Source organism: Bufo gargarizans, chromosome 9 (assembly GCF_014858855.1).
Source record: "Bufo gargarizans isolate SCDJY-AF-19 chromosome 9, ASM1485885v1, whole genome shotgun sequence".
Classification (NCBI taxonomy): domain Eukaryota; kingdom Metazoa; phylum Chordata; class Amphibia; order Anura; family Bufonidae; genus Bufo; species Bufo gargarizans.
Window position 1 is genome coordinate 9,449,375 of NC_058088.1, and position 19,582 is coordinate 9,468,956.

At 49.0% G+C, this 19,582-nt stretch overlaps 1 protein-coding gene across 1 annotated transcript; it reads left to right on the plus strand.

Annotated features, from left to right (window-relative positions):
• The first annotated feature begins 495 nt into the window (after positions 1-495).
• On the plus strand, positions 496-16,576 carry MVB12A (multivesicular body subunit 12A). The gene is made up of 10 exons (XM_044306545.1): positions 496-636; positions 2,395-2,494; positions 2,579-2,671; positions 5,951-6,044; positions 7,649-7,778; positions 10,255-10,386; positions 12,861-12,961; positions 13,049-13,110; positions 15,484-15,543; positions 16,111-16,576. Exons 2-10 carry the CDS (start codon positions 2,417-2,419, stop codon positions 16,153-16,155), a joined length of 795 nt encoding a protein of 264 aa, XP_044162480.1. The 5' UTR covers positions 496-636; positions 2,395-2,416; the 3' UTR covers positions 16,156-16,576.
• The last annotated feature ends 3,006 nt before the right edge of the window (positions 16,577-19,582 follow it).

The following is a 19,582-nucleotide window of genomic DNA, read 5'->3' on the forward strand; positions in this document are numbered from 1 at the left end:
GTCTCCTTTAAACATAAATTTGCATATTAACATAAACATTTGTAAAACCGCATGGATTTTTATGGCTTTTTTAGTGACAATTTTCTCTTCACACCTTAGTGAATTGTGATCCCCCCCCCCCAAAACCTTCTCACCCTATAGAGAAGGGTATGGAAAACATCTGAAAAAAATAAAATAAAAAAATCTAATAGATTTCCTGCTGTTTTAATAAAAATAAAAAAAAATTACTTGGACAACCCCAAAAAAACTGAGGGAAAATTAAGCTAAATATCCTGATAAATGAAAGTAATTGAGTCTGAGGGGAAAGAAAGTCATCAAAAAGCTTAATGCTGCTAAGTAACGGTGGATAAAAGGCGGACGCGCGGGGCTAATCAACACAGCCGCCTGCAAGCGGCGGACGGAGCAAATTTCCAAACGCAAGTCTTCCGTGAACCACATGATTTACTTTAACGCGCATGCGCATTCACGCCCGCCTTCTGCACGCAGGCGCACAGCGGAATACCTGCATCCCCTTCCGCGAGGCGTGCCGGGAAATGTAGTTTCCCTGTGTCACCCGGCTCTACCTGCTTTGTAGGTGACTCCCAACCAGGAAGTAGAAGTTGCTGGTCGGGTGGTAGTCGGCTTGTATTCTGGGAGGTAAGTGTCCTTGTGTTTTTTTTTACCTGGATAAATGTATGAGGGGCCGGAAGGAGGTAAAAATGCACAGAAATATACTTGTATGTAACTTTGTGGAGTTTGGTAGGTGCCATGTTCTCCTATAAAGGGGCAGCCTGTGCTGGATTATGGTGGGGTGCCGCTCATATACGTCAGCTCGTTAGGCCACCCGTTACATTACATCACAGCACCCTGTAATAACTTTTTTGGGGGGCTGATTTTGGAGGAATTTTTACTATAAATTAGTTGACCCCCGATCTCGTGCTGATGACGTAGAAAAGCAGCTGTCCGCTTCTCGGGGGAAGTTCACATTGTGGCATCGTGGTCACGCCATAAATGTCCACGGACGACCCCTTGTACTTGACAAAAATCCACGAGAAAAAAAAGGCAAAGGTTCCAGAATGTCGGAATTTTCCAAAAAACCCGGCCTAATAAAATATAAAAAAGGCAGTTACAGAAACTACAGCTAGTTTCACACTTATCGGATCCGGCATAGAACAGTCGTCAGGGATTCACCGGATACGGCTGTTCACCTCCTGACCGTATTGACTATTCCGGGATCCGGCGGTGATCTGTCTGGTTTCCGGCATGAGCGACGGGTTTCATCCAGACAAAAAATGCTGCAGGCACCAGTTTTTGTCCGACCAAAACCCGCCATAATGGATTCCATTATAGTCAATGGTGAACGGCGGTATCCGGCTAGGCTGCATCCGGTAAACGCCAGCGGGCTACTCTCTGCCGGATCCGATAAATTCAAGTGTGAAACTAGCCTTTCAGCCTCAGTGCGCCTGCGCCGATGACGTCTTCTCTTTCGGTGATGTCATCGGCGCAGGCGCGCTGAGGAGGCGAGCCTCCTTATCTCAGAGCGCCTGCGCCGAATCATCACAGGCGCACGATTTTTGAAAAGCTGACAGGGCCGGCCGGAGGAGGAGATCACGGCTGGCCCTGTCAATCAACACAAGGAGGGGGCGGTTTTCTGCGGCTGCTACCAGCAAGTAGACGCCCTACTTGCTGGTAGAAGGGTAATTAGCATATCATAAAAGTACGTTTTTGGCTAAATCTACTGAACGAAAATTATTAATAACATAATGTATGGCAATATGGCAGGATAGGGATTAGAAGTACACAAAAAAAAATGCGTTTAGTGGGGTGAAAAAAGCCCTTTAATTTGCCTAGAAATGTGTCATTAGAAAATGACCTTTTTGTTTAAATCAAGTTTTTGAACATATTATTATTATTATTATTATTATTTATTATTATATATATATTTTTTTTATAACATTCTAATTAATTTAGCATGTTACTATCATAAAGTGCAGCTGTCGCACCGGCCATTAAGCTTAATAGGCGCCATTTCTTGTTTTGTACGGATCGCTTTTCAGCAGTCATCTCATGATCATCACAGGCAGCATTACAATGACAGGTATTCCCTATATATAGATAACACATGATCCACCCTTTACAATAGGTGATGGCACAGCTTATCTTCTCCCTCCTTACCTCTGGACAGGCCATGCCTAGAAAACTCTCCCATAGACGTCAATGGGGTCCAGCCCTGTGCTGTCCCTGGAGGCGGCTGGAAAGCTAATCTCTGAACGCTGTTATGAATGGCTCAGGCAAAATGGCCGCCCCCATAATCGTGTTCAGGAAATAGAATTGCTCAACTAATTTAGATGCATTTGTTGTGTGAACTGTAAAATGGTTATGACGGGTGAACCTGCCTATAAACTTCTGTTTTAGGGATTTTCATAAAGACTCTGATATGGAGGATTCTACGAAACCTCTGACCAGCTTAGCTTGGACTTCTGGCCAGTCCACGTGCCCCAAAGGTCACATCATAGTAAGTGTAAGATTTGAATTGGTTGGTTTTGGTTTTCGCCCACATTCGGTAACGTAGCAGGTGGATTGTTTGTTCCCTCCATAGATCGCAGCCTCGGCGGAAGGAGCCTCTGCCAACTTTCTGAAGGGGTTTAATCAGAGGTCTGCTCTTTACCTATGTTACAGCGCCGCTCTGGAGGTAAGCTCTGCTCACACCCGGAGTATACATCTGGCATAATACTATGACACGTCATAAGCTTCCTGTCACGTCAGGGTTGTCAGACCGGACATCCTGGTGATTGGACGTGGATTGATGGGTGGCAGACGCCATTGAGTTCTGTGGGACAGCCGGAGGTAGCCCCGCAGCTTGGTATTCTGCAATCTCCAGCAGTCCCATAGAGCTGGATGTAGCGGCAGTGGACACATGCAAGCACCGCTCTGGTAAAATGGACCCCGGTTCTCTTGAGTGTTTGGAGTCATGGCGATCAGAACCCCAACAATCAGACACTCAAAAAATAAACTACTAAAATAGAAATGACATAAAAATAAAGCCTCATTGTCGAAAAAAGGTGCAAAAATTATTTACGTAACCAAACTAGTGCCATCAGGCTGCTACCTCCCCCCCCCATCCTTAGTGCCATCAGGCTGCTGCCTCCCCTCCCCCCCCCTCCTTCGTGCCATCAGGCTCAGGCTGCTGCCCCCCCCCCCCCCCCCCCCCTTAGTGCCATCAGGCTGCTGCCCCCCCCATCCTCCTTAGTGCCATCAGGCTGCTGCCTCCCCTCCCCCCCCTCCTTAGTGCCATCAGGCTGCTGCCCCCCCCATCCTCCTTAGTGCCATCAGGCTGCTGCCTCCCCTCCCCCCCCCCTCCTTCGTGCCATCAGGCTCAGGCTGCTGCCCCCCCCCCCTCCTTAGTGCCATCAGGCTGCTGCCCCCCCATCCTCCTTAGTGCCATCAGGCTGCTGCCTCCCCTCCTTCGTGCCATCAGGCTCAGGCTGCTGCCCCCCCCCCCCCCATCCTCCTTAGTGCCATCAGGCTGCTGCCCCCCCCATCCTCCTTAGTGCCATCAGGCTGCTGCCTCCCCTCCCCCCCCTCCTTCGTGCCATCAGGCTCAGGCTGCTGCCCCCCCCCCCCTCCTTAGTGCCATCAGGCTGCTGCCCCCCCCCTCCTTAGTGCCATCAGGCTGCTGCCCCCCCATCCTCCTTAGTGCCATCAGGCTGCTGCCTCCCCTCCCCCCCCCCCCCTCCTTCGGCTGCTGCCCCCCCCCCATCCTCCTTAGTGCCATCAGGCTGCTGCCTCCCCCCCCCCCCCTCCTTAGTGCCATCAGGCTGCTGCCCCCCCCATCCTCCTTAGTGCCATCAGGCTGCTGCCCCCCCCATCCTCCTTAGTGCCATCAGGCTGCTGCCTCCCCTCCCCCCCCCCCCCCTCCTTCGGCTGCTGCCCCCCCATCCTCCTTAGTGCCATCAGGCTGCTGCCTCCCCTCCCCCCCCCCCCCCCTCCTTAGTGCCATCAGGCTGCTGCCCCCCCCCCCATCCTCCTTAGTGCCATCAGGCTGCTGCCTCCCCTCCCCCCCCCCCCTCCTTAGTGCCATCAGGCTGCTGCCCCCCCCCCCATCCTCCTTAGTGCCATCAGGCTGCTGCCCCCCCCCCATCCTCCTTAGTGCCATCAGCTGCTGCCTCCCCCCCCCCCCCCCCCCTCCTTAGTGCCAGCAGGCTGCTGCCCCCCCCCCCCCCCCATCCTCCTTAGTGCCATCAGGCTGCTGCCTCACCTCCCCCCCCCCCTTCCTTAGTGCCATCAGGCTGCTGCCCCCCCCATGCCTCCTTAGTGCCATTCAGGCTGCTGCCCCCCCCCCCATCCTCCGTTAGTGCCATCAGTCTGCTGCCCCCCCATATCCTCCTTAGTGCCATCAGGCTGCCTGCCCCCCCCCCCCCCCATCCTCCTTAGTGCCATCAGGCTGCTGCCCCCACCCATCCTCCTTAGTTGCCAGCAGGCTGCTGCCACCCGCCCATCCTCTCTTAGTGCCATCAGGCTGCTGCCGCCCCCCCCCATCCTCCTTAGTGCCATCAGGCTGCCTGCCCCCCCTCCTCCTTAGGGCCAGCAGCGCTGCCCCCCCCCTCTGAGGGCCATCAGGCTGCTGCCCCCCCCCATCCTCCTTAGTGCCATCAGGCTGCTGCCCCCCCCATCCTCCTTAGTGCCATCAGGCTGCTGCCTCCCCTCCCCCCCCCCCCCCTCCTTAGTGCCATCAGGCTGCTGCCCCCCCCCCCCCCCATCCTCCTTAGTGCCATCAGGCTGCTGCCCCCCCCCCCCCCCATCCTCCTTAGTGCCATCAGGCTGCTGCCTCCCCTCCCCCCCCCCTCCTTAGTGCCATCAGGCTGCTGCCCCCCCCCATCCTCCTTAGTGCCATCAGGCTGCTGCCCCCCCCCATCCTCCTTAGTGCCATCAGGCTGCTGCCCCCCCATATCCTCCTTAGTGCCATCAGGCTGCTGCCCCCCCCCCCCCATCCTCCTTAGTGCCATCAGGCTGCTGCCCCCCCCCCCATCCTCCTTAGTGCCATCAGGCTGCTGCCTTCCCCCCCCCCCCCCCCAGGTCATAGTGCGTGCTCACATGCACTACATCCTGACGATGTCTCAGGATCCAGTGCGTGAGTAATGGCTAGCTCTCCACTCACATGACACAAGTGAATCTGCATCAAGGATTTTTTTTGTGTCGAATTATTCGATTAAATCGAGTAATCGTTTCAACCCTAACCCAAACGGGGAAAAAATGATGGCTGTTTTCTTCTAAAAATTGGACCACGCTTGCTCACAGGTTGCATGTATTGAGGCTCAGCTATGTTTTCTTAAATGGGTTTTCTGAGATTTGAATACTGATGAGCTATCCTCGGGATCTGATCGGTGGGGGTCTGACCAAGTGTTTTGAGAAGGCACCGGCTTTCCTGTGAGCGCCGCTGCCTTCTCACAGCTCACCAATCACAGCGCCGTACATTGTATAGCGGCTGTGCTTGATATCGCGCTCAGCCCCATTCACTTCTATGCACCTAGGCCAATGGATGTGTCGCCACTGGCCTAGGAGAAGCTGTGAGAAGGCCGCTGCACTATTGAGCACTAGTGCCTTCTCAAACAGCTGATCGACGGGGGTCCCGCGTGTTGGACCCCTACTGATCAGTATTTAAGTCTGGGAAAGCCCCTTTTAAATTAAACTGGGCTAAAACACCAGAATCAAACCATGAGCAGGTCTGGACATGACTTTGGAAGAAAGCAGCCATGTTCTTCTAATCCTAGACGACCCCTTTAAGAACTGACCTGGGTTTCCAACCTCCCTGAAGAAGCCTGTGGTTTGGTTGTATTTAGTTTACATGTAAGGTTTTGGATTTCTGGCCGGATGTACAGAACAACCTCTGAGTAACTGCATATCTGTCCTCTGCTTGGACCGCGCTCCAGGTGCCTTCACGGTGTCGGCTCATGTCTTCTTGTATCTACAGACCATAGAACAAGTCATCACTGAGGTGGTGCTGCTGAGCGAGAAGAGCGCCTTACCAGTAGGGTTCGCTTTTATTGGGGAGTATGTAGATCCCAGTAAGTATCTAACCCAGTGTGTTTTTTTTTTTTTTTTTTTTTTTTTTTTTAGCATTCATTCTTCCAGCTGAGTAATGCCGCTAGTATGTCCTGGATCACGTCATGTCTCAGTTATATCGGATAATGATGTAAACCTGCCCAACGACAATCTCCGATTAGCAATTATGTCCATTATGTGTGTCTCCTCCCTGCACTAGACTGCTGACCAGAGTATGAGTGTGTTCTGGTTTATATCCTTATAGTGCGTAGCTTATATCAGGTCCCGGTTTGGCTCTACAGTCAGTAAAGTAGAAATGGAAGAGTCTCCTGTTGGTACATGGGAACCATCAACAAGCTGCTCCTGACAGATCTGATATGTTATTGTGATTAGTATTTTAAGCACATAGTGGTCTCCTGTTGTGAATGGATTGTGGTTTTGATTGTACCATTAAAGGGGTTGTCCGTGTTCAGAGCTGAACCCAGACATATCTCCATTTTCACCCAGGCAGCCCCCCTGACTTAAGCATCGGAGCAGTTCATGCTCTGATGTTCTCCTTTGCTCTGCGCTCCATTGCGCAGGGCAAAGGCTTTTTCTGGAGAACTGGTGACGAACCAGGCTCTCCTTAGGGCTGCCAAGCGGAGGCTTCCGCCCAGCAGTGAGCCCGATGACCCCACCGGCACTGATGGGCGGCCTTTAGCGCTGCCGTAGCCTGTAAAACCGAACACACTGTTGGGCGCCCTTGCCCTGTGCGATCCAGCGCAGGGTAAGGGAGAGCATCGGAGCATATGTTCCGATGCTAACATCGGGGGGGCTGCCTAGATGAAATTATGAGTATGTCCGGGTTCAGCGCTGAACCCGGACACCCCCTTTAACACCACAAAAACCCTGCAGATCCTTATAAGAGTGGTTGTGCATGTCTGACGGGGGGGCTTGACCCCTTCCCTCTTCTGGGCAGACCTGCAAGGGAAAGCCTACTTACCGGCTTCCCGACACTAGTTCCTTCCCTCTTCGGCCTTTGTTGCTTCACTCGGGACCCTGAATGTAAACTTCCAATTTGACAAGACTCAAAGGAAGAAGGTCACCTCTATGGCCAGCAAATGGGGGACACATCCAGGGACCTGAGCGGAGCTGCCAAGGCTGGAGAGTGCAGGAGCCAATGTCAGGAAGTAGGTAAGTAGGCCTCCCTTCACAAGTTTGTTCTCGCCTTCAATTTGGGGGCCCTGTTCTGAAGATAGGAGCGGTTACCATATCTGACATTGATGGTATATGTTACAGATATGCCCCTTTAAATGTCTTGTGATGAAGAGGATTGACCAAGTGAGGTTGTTCTGGTTCTGATCTTGTTCCAGTTTGCTGCATTCAGTTTGAGTTGGGCTGTGTTTACATTTGCCTTAAAGGCTTCATTAGGAGAGACGTCACATATGGAGGATAAATAGTACAGCATGCAGCCCCCCCCCCCCCCCCCGGTAAAATGAAATATACCATGAATGACCCCATTATAGGTCATAAGGGACTATTGGGCACTGCCGGTGTCTGTCTGTCTTGTACTCCGTTTGACGGAACAGAAATGTGTAATTCCTAAACCAGATGTGGACTGTGCCTAAGCGTTGCTTGCCTTTTACAGAGGTAAACGTGCCGAAGAAGAAACGTCTGTGTGTTAAACTGAGCCCTGCAAACACTGCCGACTCTGCTGTCTGTGACATTAAGCTAACGGTGAAAAGCAGGCAGCTTGCTGCGCCGTACACTCGCGTTGGGTAAGTACTATGAGCGGGGTATCAGTCTTGTCTGCCAGTTTTCTAGCATGGCAAATGTTGGCTCAGGTGCTGTTTTGCTCCACCTTTTCTGCCATTTTTACAAGAAGTGGGAGGGGGCGAGCGTTTATGGGTCACCCATGGACCACCACATTTGCAAGCCACCCATGGAAGCTGCCCTGCAGTAACTCGGCGTGGCCACTACACTTTGAACAGAGATGTGTTAGTTCAGCGCCAGAAGCTGCAGGAAATGGCTGATCGGTGGAGGTGCCAGTAGTCGGACCCCCACCAATCTGAAATTGGTAACCTACCCTGAGGACAGGTCATCAATACCTACAGCCTGGAAAACTCCCTTCATACATTTGTAGACATCCCATGTAAAAAATGTATCTCCAGTGCTCATGAGTCCGTAAATGGTTTTGGACCTCATTAACACTCCTTATAGCTCAATTTTTATCAAACCGATAAGAATATGGCTTAAACAAATGTTTGAGGCCACAAACTCGGAGGTAAGAGCTACACATGAGCGGTCAGCTGATGAGATCCAAAGAAAACTAAGTCACAGCTTGCAAACGGATGATTTTTTAATTCTTGTATCTCAGAATTGGCTGACCGTTTTATTTATATATATATATATATTTTTTTTTTTTCTCCCAAGACCAAGTGAAAAAATTATTTTTAGCCCAAAATGAGTAAAATGCCATCATAAAACAAACAAAAAATTGCAGAAGGCATCCATAGCCTTTTACTGCAGTCACTGGGGTAATGGAAACAATGGCAGCTTACATGTATATACTGTTCAGAGGTAATTCAGCCATTTATTTCCCAACCAATTCCTTTCTCCGGACAGCTCCAGCGCGCTCATCCTGTAAATGGCAGCTGACGGCGGGGGAAATCACTTGACCGCATGCGTCCGCACCTCCTGCTGAAACGGCATCTGCACCAGCTTCTCTCCTGGATCCTGAATGAGAAAGGAAAGTGGAGCAGACTTGGTTTCAGTGGAAGGAGCTGATGGACAGGTTATGTCATGTGCCCCACCATTAGCCGCCATTTGCAGGGCATAGCCATGGCCATAAAATAAATGGCTGCAGAACTGCTGAAGAGCTTATATTGGTGAGCTGACAATATCCCATTTATCCCATATTTGTACTGATTGTATATAAGGTAGACAACCCCTTTAACCAGAAGCAGCCCCAGGATCATAAAGTACATTACAGAGAGGTACTGACCTGTATTGGTTGAGAATTTAGCACTTGTGCTGAGATATAAATCCCTTATGCAGCTGTGCAGCCTCTTAAAGGGGTTGTCCGAGGTTCAGAGCTGAACCCGGACATTCCTCCATTTTCACCCAGGCAGCCCCCCTGACTTGAGCAGTTCATTCTCCGACGCTCTCCTTTGCCCTGCTCTAAATTGCACAGGGAAACAGCATTTTCAGGAGTTCCGGTGACGTACTGGGGCTACCAGGAAGCCCGGTGATATCACCGGCACTGATGGGCGGGCTTTAGTGCTGCCCTAGCTGTTATACCGCCCATCAGATCCAGTGATATCAACGAACACACTGCCCGGGGTAAACAAAAGAGCCCGTGCCCTGCGCGATATAGCGCAAGGCAAATGGAGCGCATTGGAGCATGAGATGCTCCGATGCTAACATCGGGGGGCGTTGGCGGCTGTCTGGGTGAAAATATGGGTATCCTTTAAGGGTACTTTCACACTTGCGTTGTTTGATTCCGGCAGACAGTTCAGTTGCCTGAACTGCCTGCCTGATCAGGAAAACTGTATGCAAACGCATGTCATTTGCAGACTGATCAGGATCCTGATCAGTCTGACAAATGCAATTGCAGTACTGGATCCGTTTTTCCGGTGTCATCCGGAAAAACAGTTCCGGTATTTGTTACTGTTCACATTTTTAAAGGTCTGCGCTGTACCGGAACACTTGATACCGGATCCGGCATTAATACATTTCAATCAGGCAACTGTTCCGGAATTTGGGCCAGAGAAAATACCGTAAAAGTCACTGAACTGAAGACATCCTGATGCATTCTGAACGGATTGCTTTTCATTCAGAATGCATTGGGACAAAACTGATCAGTTTTTTTTCCGGTACTGAGCCGCTAGGGCGGAGCTCAATACCGGAAAACTGTAATTCTAGTGTTTAATTCTTAGTGTCTCTCTTTGACTCCCGTCCCACCCATGCTGCTGCTCACTCTTCTCCCCCACCCCTCTCCATAGACTTGTATTGACATGTGTAATATGATCCTTCTGTGTAGCTGGTCCATCTGGAGATGGAAATCAAAGCATTTTTCAGCAAAGCAAGGGGGAAGGTGAACCGCTGATAACATGAGAACTATACATTTCTAACCGATAAAACATGTTACAAAGTTTCTTGTGGTCGCTTATACTATTGATTTACGTAAAGCTGTGTGATTGTACAGTGACGCTTTAAGTCTCATCCTATGGTTCTATTCCACTAATGACCCAGTGATATGAGTGGCCTGGCTATATGGTGCAAGAAGGTTCCCTGTGCTTTCCAGAAACCTACTCCGAAACCACGAAGCATCACATCAGGCGTCCGAGGACTTTCTTTAGATAACGGCATTCCAGCCCAGACTAAGTGAGTACAGTCCTAAGAAAGCTATATTCTAGGAGGAAGTAAATATGGAAGAGTACTGAAGTATTGGCCATCGCTTGACCAAGCTCCAGTACATTCCTTTTGTTAGATTCAGAATCTTGTAAAAATAAATGAGATAAGTACTATGTACTATTTTGGGGCAATATTGTGGGATTTTACAGAATAGCAGCTTAAAGGGGTGACTTGCTTTAGGCAGTGTCTCCCATATGGATGTAATGGAGGTGGTTACCCAGCAAAGATCCTGTTCTGCGGAGAATGGCTCTTCCTCATGAAGACTTGACACGTCATTGCATGGGCAGCTCATTGACTTGCCAGACATTTTCAATCCTTCTGGCAGTTGATTGTGGAGTATCTTCCCAGAATTAGGGGTACCTCTGATGGGGAAAGGAGTTGTCCACTCTAGAGAACCCAATTTAGCATATAGTTAAGGCCCATAGTTTTATCAATATGGAATTTTACTTCAACTCTTAGACCAGGAATGGCCAACCTGAGGCTTTCCAGCTGTTGCAAAACTACAACTCCCAGCACACCCACACTGCCTACATCTATCAGCTTACAGCAGGGCATGGTGGGAGTTGTAGGTTTACAACATCTGGAGAGCCGCAACATAAAAAATGTTGATTAGCGGGGGTCCTAGCTCTGAGACCCCCCCCAACGATCTCTAGAACGAGGAGTCAGTGCTGCTTCTCCTCACTGCTGAGCGCGAGAATGCAGACGATCTCGTAGGCTTTCTATTGAAACCATCTTCAGTCTTGCACTCGGCAGGGAGGGGAAGCAGCACTCGGCTGAGAGCTTCTGACTCCCTGTTCTAGCGGGAGCTGTGGGGGTCTCAGAGCTGGGACTTCCGCCAATCAACACTTTTGATATGTCCCTATGACATATCAAAAAAAACCAGTGGATTGTCTGTGTAATCCAGGACAGGTCGTCCAGACCAAGAGACGGTCTTTGTAGCCACTTTTAACACTGGCAGAGAGATGAGGACCCCCTCTATTAACTCAGAATCCCCTAATAGACTATACAAAAATTAGTTTTCTTAACAGCACAACAAAGTGTTCATGCCATGTCCTGTAAAAATGAAAATCGGGCATCATATAGACCATGACAGCCTCTTTCTAACAAAGCAGCCAGCCCTGTACCTCACATGGATCTAGAGATCTCCTTCATTGCTCCCATTGCCCTGCTAGATTTTCTTTATTCTGGTAGCTCAGCTCCTTTCTGCTGCAGCTCTCTCCCGGTCACAGCTCAGGGGGTGTGCCCTTTCTGCTGCAGCTCTCTCCCGGTCACAGCTCAGGGGGTGTGCCCTTTCTGCTGCAGCTCTCTCCCGGTCACAGCTCAGGGGTTGTGCCCTTTCTGCTGCAGCTCTCTCCCGGTCACAGCTCAGGGGTTGTGCCCTTTCTGCTGCAGCTCTCTCCCGGTCACAGCTCAGGGGTTGTGCCCTTTCTGCTGCAGCTCTCTCCCGGTCACAGCTCAGGGGTTGTGCCCTTTCTGCTGCAGCTCTCTCCCGGTCACAGCTCAGGGGTTGTGCCCTTTCTGCTGCAGCTCTCTCCCGGTCACAGCTCAGGGGTTGTGCCCTTTCTGCTGCAGCTCTCTCCCGGTCACAGCTCAGGGGTTCAGGGGTTGTGCCCTTTCTGCTGCAGCTCTCTCCCGGTCACAGCTCAGGGGTTGTGCCCTTTCTGCTGCAGCTCCCTCCCGCTCACAGCTCAGGGGTTGTGCCCTTTCTGCTGCAGCTCTCTCCCGCTCACAGCTCAGGGGTTGTGCCCTTTCTGCTGCAGCTCTCTCCCGCTCACAGCTCAGGGGTTGTGCCCTTTCTGCTGCAGCTCTCTCCCGCTCACAGCTCAGGGGTTGTGCCCTTTCTGCTGCAGCTCTCTCCCGCTCACAGCTCAGGGGTTGTGCCCTTTCTGCTGCAGCTCTCTCCCGCTCACAGCTCAGGGGTTGTGCCCTTTCTGCTGCAGCTCTCTCCCGCTCACAGCTCAGGGGTTGTGCCCTTTCTGCTGCAGCTCTCTCCCGGTTACAGCTCAGGGGGTGTGTCCTTTCTGCTGCAGCTCTCTCCCGGTCACAGCTCAGGGGGTGTGCCCTTTCTGCTGCAGCTCTCTCCCGGTTACAGCTCAGGGGGTGTGTCCTTTCTGCTGCAGCTCTCTCCCGGTCACAGCTCAGGGGGTGTGCCCTTTCTGCTGCAGCTCTCTTCCTGTGACTGTCACACTTTGACAGTACAAACAACTGGTGGTTGTAGAAGGATGGCACTGAGCATGTCTGACCATGCACATCCTTCTCAGTAGGTGGACATTCACATTACTATACACACTGAACACCAGCAGGCTCATATATTATACAGTTAAAATAGCATTTAATGTTGGTACAGCCCCTTTAAGAATTACAGTTGAAGATCTTGTTTGATTTTTTTTCCCTCCTACGTCTCGGCTTCTGACCTGTAATATTTCCTCTGTCCCCCGCTGTAGCACATCCCAGATCCCGGCTCCTGTAGCTGATACTAAACCTCATGTAAGATCCCCTCAGTCTGAACACCCGCTCTACGAGGCCAATGTCTATGGCGTATCCGGTAAGATCTTAGACCTCTGTGACTATAATAAATGTCAACCCACTTCTCCAGGGTTTATATCGTACCATTTTTGTCTTTGTGTTTCAGCAATCGATGGGATCCCATTCACCATCCATCCCATGTTTGAAAGCAAGATTTCTGAGCCTTCTGTGAGTACCTGAATCATGCCATCTCTTCTGTGCCCTCCCGTTGTTGCGAAACTACAAATCCCAGCATGCCCTGGCAGCCTCTAGCTGTAAGGATGGGATGAGAGCAGATGTTTTGGACGTGGAGGGTCATAGGCTGGAGACTGCTGATCTGTTGTGATGCTTCATTAGTATCTCCCTTCTATATCGGTATCGTGCTAACATAGCCAAGGAGACAAATCTCATAGAACTATTATTTCCCCAGCATTAAATTAGCCAGAGTCCGCCAGGTCCACTAGTCGACAAACAAAATCGAAACTTCTGAAAAAACTATCAATTTCATTTGCTTTCAACCAGGAGGTAATTATGTCGCCAAGGTTCAAGCCAGCTTGATAAGGTCACCACTTCTCTTCTGTGTTGGGATGCATAGCAGGATTCTGGTTTCAGCAAATTTTTTCCTAATATGTAAAGTCTTGTAGATTTTCATTGTACTTTAACAATTCTTTATGATTTTCAAGATATCTGCTTGCTGTCATTCAGTAGGAAGTATCAAAGTTAACTTCCAGTGGATAAGACTCGCTCTTGGTCCTGCAATAGACACACAGGAGCACGACTTGTTGATGTACAGTTATAAGAGCTGTGCCTCGTGTCGTCCATCACTTGACCAGAGCAGATTTGTATCCCACGGGAGCAGAAGATGAGCGTTCCTATTAAAGCGGTTGCGTCACCTCACACGTTGGGTCCCGCACCTATCTCTAGAATGGGGCCCCCAATGTAAATCAGAGCACCCCACACATGCATAGTGTTCTTTCCATTAGTTTCTGTGGGAGTTCAAAAAATAGCTGAGCAAGCGTGCTCTGCCATAGGCCTCATGCCATGACCATTGTGTGCATCCGTGTCCGTTGTTCCGTTTTCCGTGATTTTCTGCGGACCCATTGACTTTTAACTCGGAAAATGCACCGTTGTTCATCCGTGTCCGTGATCCGTGTTTCCTGTCCGTCAAAAAAATAAGACCTGTCCTATTTTTTTGACGGACAACGGTTCACGGACCCATTCAAGTCAATGGGTCCGTGAAAAAACACGGATGCACACAAGATTGGCATCCGTGGCCGTAGGTTACTTTCATACAGACGGATTCGAAGATCCGTCTGCATAAAAGATTTTTCAGAGCTGAGTTTTCACTCCGTGAAAACTCAGATCCGACAGTATATTCTAACACAGAGGCGTTCCCATAGTGATGGGGACGCTTCCAAGTTAGAATATACTGAGAACTGTGGAAATAACGGCCCCCCGCTGCCTGGCAGCATCCGATCTCTTACAAGGGGCTGTGATCCGCACAATTAATTGTGCGTATCATAGCCCCCTGTAAGAGATCAGGGGCTGCCAGGCAGCGGGGGGCAGACCCCCCCCCCCTCCCTCTATTGTATTAATTTCATTGGTGGTCAGTGTGCTGCCTCCCCGGGAGGGGTTAATTGTACGGATCACGGCCCCCTGTAAGAGATCGGGTGCTGCCAGGCAGCAGGGGGCAGTCATGTCCACAGTTCGTAGTATATTCTAACTTGAAGCGTCCCCATCACCATGGGAACGCCTCTGTGTTAGAATATACTGCCGGATCTGAGTTTTCACGATCTAACTCAAATCCGATGGTATATTCTAACATATAGGCGTTCCCATGGTGATGGGGACGCTTCAAGCTAAAATATACCATCGGATTGGAGAAAACTCCGATCCGATGGTATAATAGGGACTCCTGACTTTACATTGAAAGTCAATGGGGGACGGATCCGTTTGCAATTGCACCATATTGTGTCAACGTCAAACGGATCCGTCCCCATTGACTTGCATTGTAAGTCAGGACGGATCCGTTTGGCTCCGCACGGCCAGGTGGACACCAAAGCGACTTTTTTTCCTTCATGTTCGTGGATCCTCAAAAAATCAAGGAAGACCCACGGAAGAGAAAAACGGACACGGATCACTGAACTACGGAACCCGTTTTTGCGGACCGCAAAAAAAAAACGGTTGTGTGCATGAGGCCATATAGAAATGGAGAGCTCACTGCGCAAGCACAGCTGTCACTCCACTTCTATAGGACTGCCGGAAATAGCCAAGCCAGCACACGGCTGTTTTTGGAACTCCCATAGAAATGAATGGAGGGCAGCTGAGCCGTTCGAGATACAGTTCCAGGTCCCATACTAGGAATATGCCACCAGTGTCTGAGGTGAGACAACCCCTTCAAATAACAGCAAGCGTAGGTTTTGAAAAGTGTATTAAAAAATATTATTCCTTTTCTAATGCAAATCGATTCCTGGCTTAAAGGTTTCCCAACGACCCAGCAGTTGTAACACGTGGTGTCCGGCATCTGCTGATGTCTCCATTGTCTTATTCCTTTCTTTTTAGATAAACTTTTCTAACTTCAAGAATCTTCAAATCAAAACTTTGGCTGACATTGAGAATGAGGTGAGTTTTGAAGATGTGACCAGACGACGGTGGACGCTGCACTCGTGTACCGTGGTCACTTTTGCTAGTGACTAGTAGAGCTCAGTAGTTTCTGAATAGACTCAGGTCGTGGGGTGTCGTTGTAGGCCATCGTCGGTGTATTTATAGATGAGCTGAACTTGTGGCAGAGTTGAAAAGGTTTTCTGGGATTTTCCTTAATATCCCGACATGGGGACCCCTATCACTCAGCAGAATGGAGGGGCACCGTGCCCCTTCTCTGTATTACACAGCGATGTTCATGCATGAGGGACAATATCTGGTATCACAGCTCAGCCCCATTGACTAAAGGAGGCTGCAGCCCCCCAACAAATCTTCCTGCCCCCTTATTCTGCAGATCAGTGGGAGTCATGGGATTGGACATACAAAGGATAAGATCAGTGTAAAATCTGTTACGTTTATCTGGAGAGCTTTTTGAAGCCACGTATTGTGGTACCAGGATGAGTTTTGCTACGTCTGTCAGTCCTTGGTTTCAGTAGTTAAATTCACTCTAGTGATTGTTCACTTTGAACGTTTTGTTCTTATTTTCAGTACGACTATGGATTTGTGGTGGAGCGCTCCGCATCTGCCAGATGACAACGACCCTGCAGCTCAGCAACAGACTTGTATACACTGACCGAATGATGGAGACCGAAAATGTTACCGACACATGCACTAAGGGGCATTTATCAAACCAGATGCGTCAGTTTTGTGGCTTTAAAAAGTCACGGCGATTGCTGCGTTTTTTTGGGACCGTTGGTCACTTTTTGTGAGATTTGGTGTTCCTTGCCACTTTTCAAAGTGGTCTGTGAAAAGTGAGATTAGTCCTGGATTGTGGCTCATTTTGCAAAAGTCGCAACCTACGCCAGGCAACCCCCTGGTCTACTTCTACACATATACAGTGCCTTGCAAATGTATTCACCCCCTTGACTTTTTCCGTATTTTGTTACATTACAGCCTTAAGTTCAATGTTTTGTTAATCTGAATTTTATGTGCTGGATCAGAACACAATAGTCTAAGTCGGTGAAGTGAAATGAGAAAAATATATAAATAAAACTATTGTTTAGAAACAGAAAATTGGCACGTGCGTATGTATTCACCCCCTTTGTTAGGAAGCCCATAAAAAGCTCTGGTGCAACCAATTACCATTAGAAATCACATAATTAGTGAAATGATGTCACCTGTGTGCAATCTAAGTGTCACATGATCTGTCATTACATATACAGATGTCATATGGATAGCACTCCTTTTTTCTGAGATTTCTGAGTTTGGTTATCTAATCTAAGCAAGCACCTTCAATGGCTTTTGTCTCAAGATAATGGAATGAGTTAATAAATTTGAGTTAACAGCGGGAGTGCTAACCATGGTACATCTATACACACCTGTTTTGAAAGGCCCCAAAGGCTGCAACACCTAAGCAAGAGGCATCACTAACCAAACACTGCCATGAAGACCAAGGAACTCTCCAAACAAGTAAGGGACAATGTTGTCGAAGTACAAGTCAGGGTTAGGTTATAAAAAATATCCAAATCTTTAATGATCCCCAGGAGCACCATCAAATCTATCATAACCAAATGGAAAGAACATGGACAACAGCAAACCTGCCAAGAGACGGCCGCCCACCAAAACTCACAGACCGGGCAAGGCGGGCATTAATCAGAGAGGCAGCACAGAGACCTAAGGTAACCCTGGAGGAGCTGCAGAGTTCCACAGCAGAGACTGGAGTATCTGTACATAGGACTCCATAGAGTTGGGCTGTATGGCAGAGTGGCCAGAAGAAAACCATTACTTTAAGCTAAAAACAAAAAGGCACATTGTGAGTTTTGTGAAAATTCATGTGGGAGACTCCCAAAATGTATGGAGGAAGGTGCTCTGGTCTGAGGAGACTAAAATTGAGCTTTTCGGCCATCAAAGAAAACGCTATGTCTGGCGTAAACCCAACACATCACATCACCCAAAGAACACCATCCCCACAGTGAAACATGGTGGTGGCAGCATCATGCTGGGGGTATGTTTTTTTTAGCAGCCGGGGCTGGGAAACTGGTCAGAGTTGAGGGAAAGATGGATGTGCGTAATTTGAGTCTAGGACGGAGGTTCACCTTCCAGCAGGGCAATGACCCCATCACACTGGTAAAGCAACACTTGAGTAGTTTAAGGGGAAACATGGAAATGTGTGGGAATGGCCGAGTCACAGCCCAGATCTCAATCCAATAGAAAATCTGTGGTCAGACTTAAACATTGCTGTTCACAAGTGCAAACCATCCAACTTGAAGGAGCTGGAGCAGTTTTGCAAGGAGGAATGGGCAAAAATCCCAGTGGTAAGATGTGGCGACTGCTCATAGAGACCTATCCAAAGCGACTTGGAGCTGTGATTGCCGCAAAAGGCGGCTCTACAAAGTATTGAGTTTAGGGGGGTGAATAGTTATGCACATTGACTGTTTCTGTTATTTTGTCCTATTTGTTGTTTGCTTCACAATAAAAAAATAAAATAAAATCTTCAAAGTTGTGGGCATGTTCTGTAAAATAAATGATGCAAATCCTTAAACAATCCATGTTAATTCCAGGTTGTGAGGCACCAAAATATGAAAAAAGCCAAGGGGGTGAATACTTTTACAAGGCACTGTAGGTGTAAACCACATTGCATGCACGCCAAATATATTAAGGTGCGCAGGTTCCTAAGTTTGGTGCAGGCTCGCAAAGCCAGACGTAAAACTGACACGCAAACAACCTCAAATGATAAATGTCCCCCTAAGTTTATATACTGTACAGTGATAATCGCACCGCATCCAATAAAATAACCGTTCTTTATTGATCACTTAAAATCCATAAAGTCCAATCTATTGAATCCACCTATGCATTTTCTTTTAAATATGTAGTTTGCACATTGTATGAAACGCCATGATGTTTGTCGACATGCGTTTGTCTGAAACGCGTAGCTTTTTTCATGCACTTTATGGATTTTAAGTGATCAATGAAGAATTGTCATTTTATTGGACGCTGTGCAGGATTCCATTTTCCAGTACTATGACCACAGCCGGAACGGCTTTTCTTCTGAGCACCGTCTGGACTCGTTGTCTATGGTGTTGGTGTGCTGAGTTGACCAGCTTATCATCTTCCTCCTTATACTGTACAACCATGCAGCCCTTGTAGTTATATAACCATACGGATCTGAGAGTTAAAAGGTTTTTTAACCCCCAAAAAAATACAGAACAGCAGGGTACTATCTAGAGCCACTTTCTAAGGTACAAATCTGCTGACTGATGCCCGTTAAACAATAGGTCACTTTCTGGTGGCACATCCCCCTTAACCTCCCTGACGGTATGATTATGTCAGGAATTTTGTACCAAAAGTGATACCATTTTTTGCATAAATATTTTATGGGCACAAATGACGGTAAAATGGCAGGCAAGGGGCACTGTACAGTCATCAAATGTCAGATCTGAGGTGATACAGTGCAATCCTCTCAGATTACACTGTATAACCTCTTTTATGTGTGTTTGTCACTTTTTATGTTTATATTTATTTAAATTTCCCGCCCCTTCCCGCTCCCATGCGCAGCTGCTGCTCGCAGGGAACGGAACCAGGAAGTCAAATGCCGGCCGGTGTTCTGCCAGATCTCTATACCTTGCGAAAAGTCTATACCGGAAGTGACGCAGCCGCACACGAATCAGCTGGAGGAGGGTGTGCCCGGCGCTGCGCAAGCGCACATCCACTGGCTTAGGAAAGAATCGTTGCAGCGCTGCGATAGAAGTACTTTGTGCACCGCGCGTGTGCACTTAGGGGTATAGAGATTTTGCAGCGCAAAATGTTGCATCAGATCTCTGAGTGCGCACGCGCCCACAAATCATCAGATCAACTGATGATTTGTGCGCGCGTGTGCACTCAGGGGTAGGGAGATCTGATGCAACATTTTGCGCTGCAAAATCTCTATACCCCTAAGTGCGCACGCGCGGTGCACAAAGTACTTCTATCTCGGTGCTGCAACGATTCTTTCCTAAGCCTGTTGATGTGCGTTTGCACAGCG

Coding starts and splice junctions, on each gene's coding strand:
- MVB12A (XM_044306545.1), top strand. CDS start 2,417: ATGGAGGATTCTACGAAACCTCTGACCAGCTTAGCTTGGACTTCTGGC. Junction 2,672..5,950: donor GTTACAGCGCCGCTCTGGAG/GTAAGCTCTGCT, acceptor TTGTATCTACAG/ACCATAGAACAAGTCATCAC. Junction 12,962..13,048: donor CAATGTCTATGGCGTATCCG/GTAAGATCTTAG, acceptor TTTGTGTTTCAG/CAATCGATGGGATCCCATTC.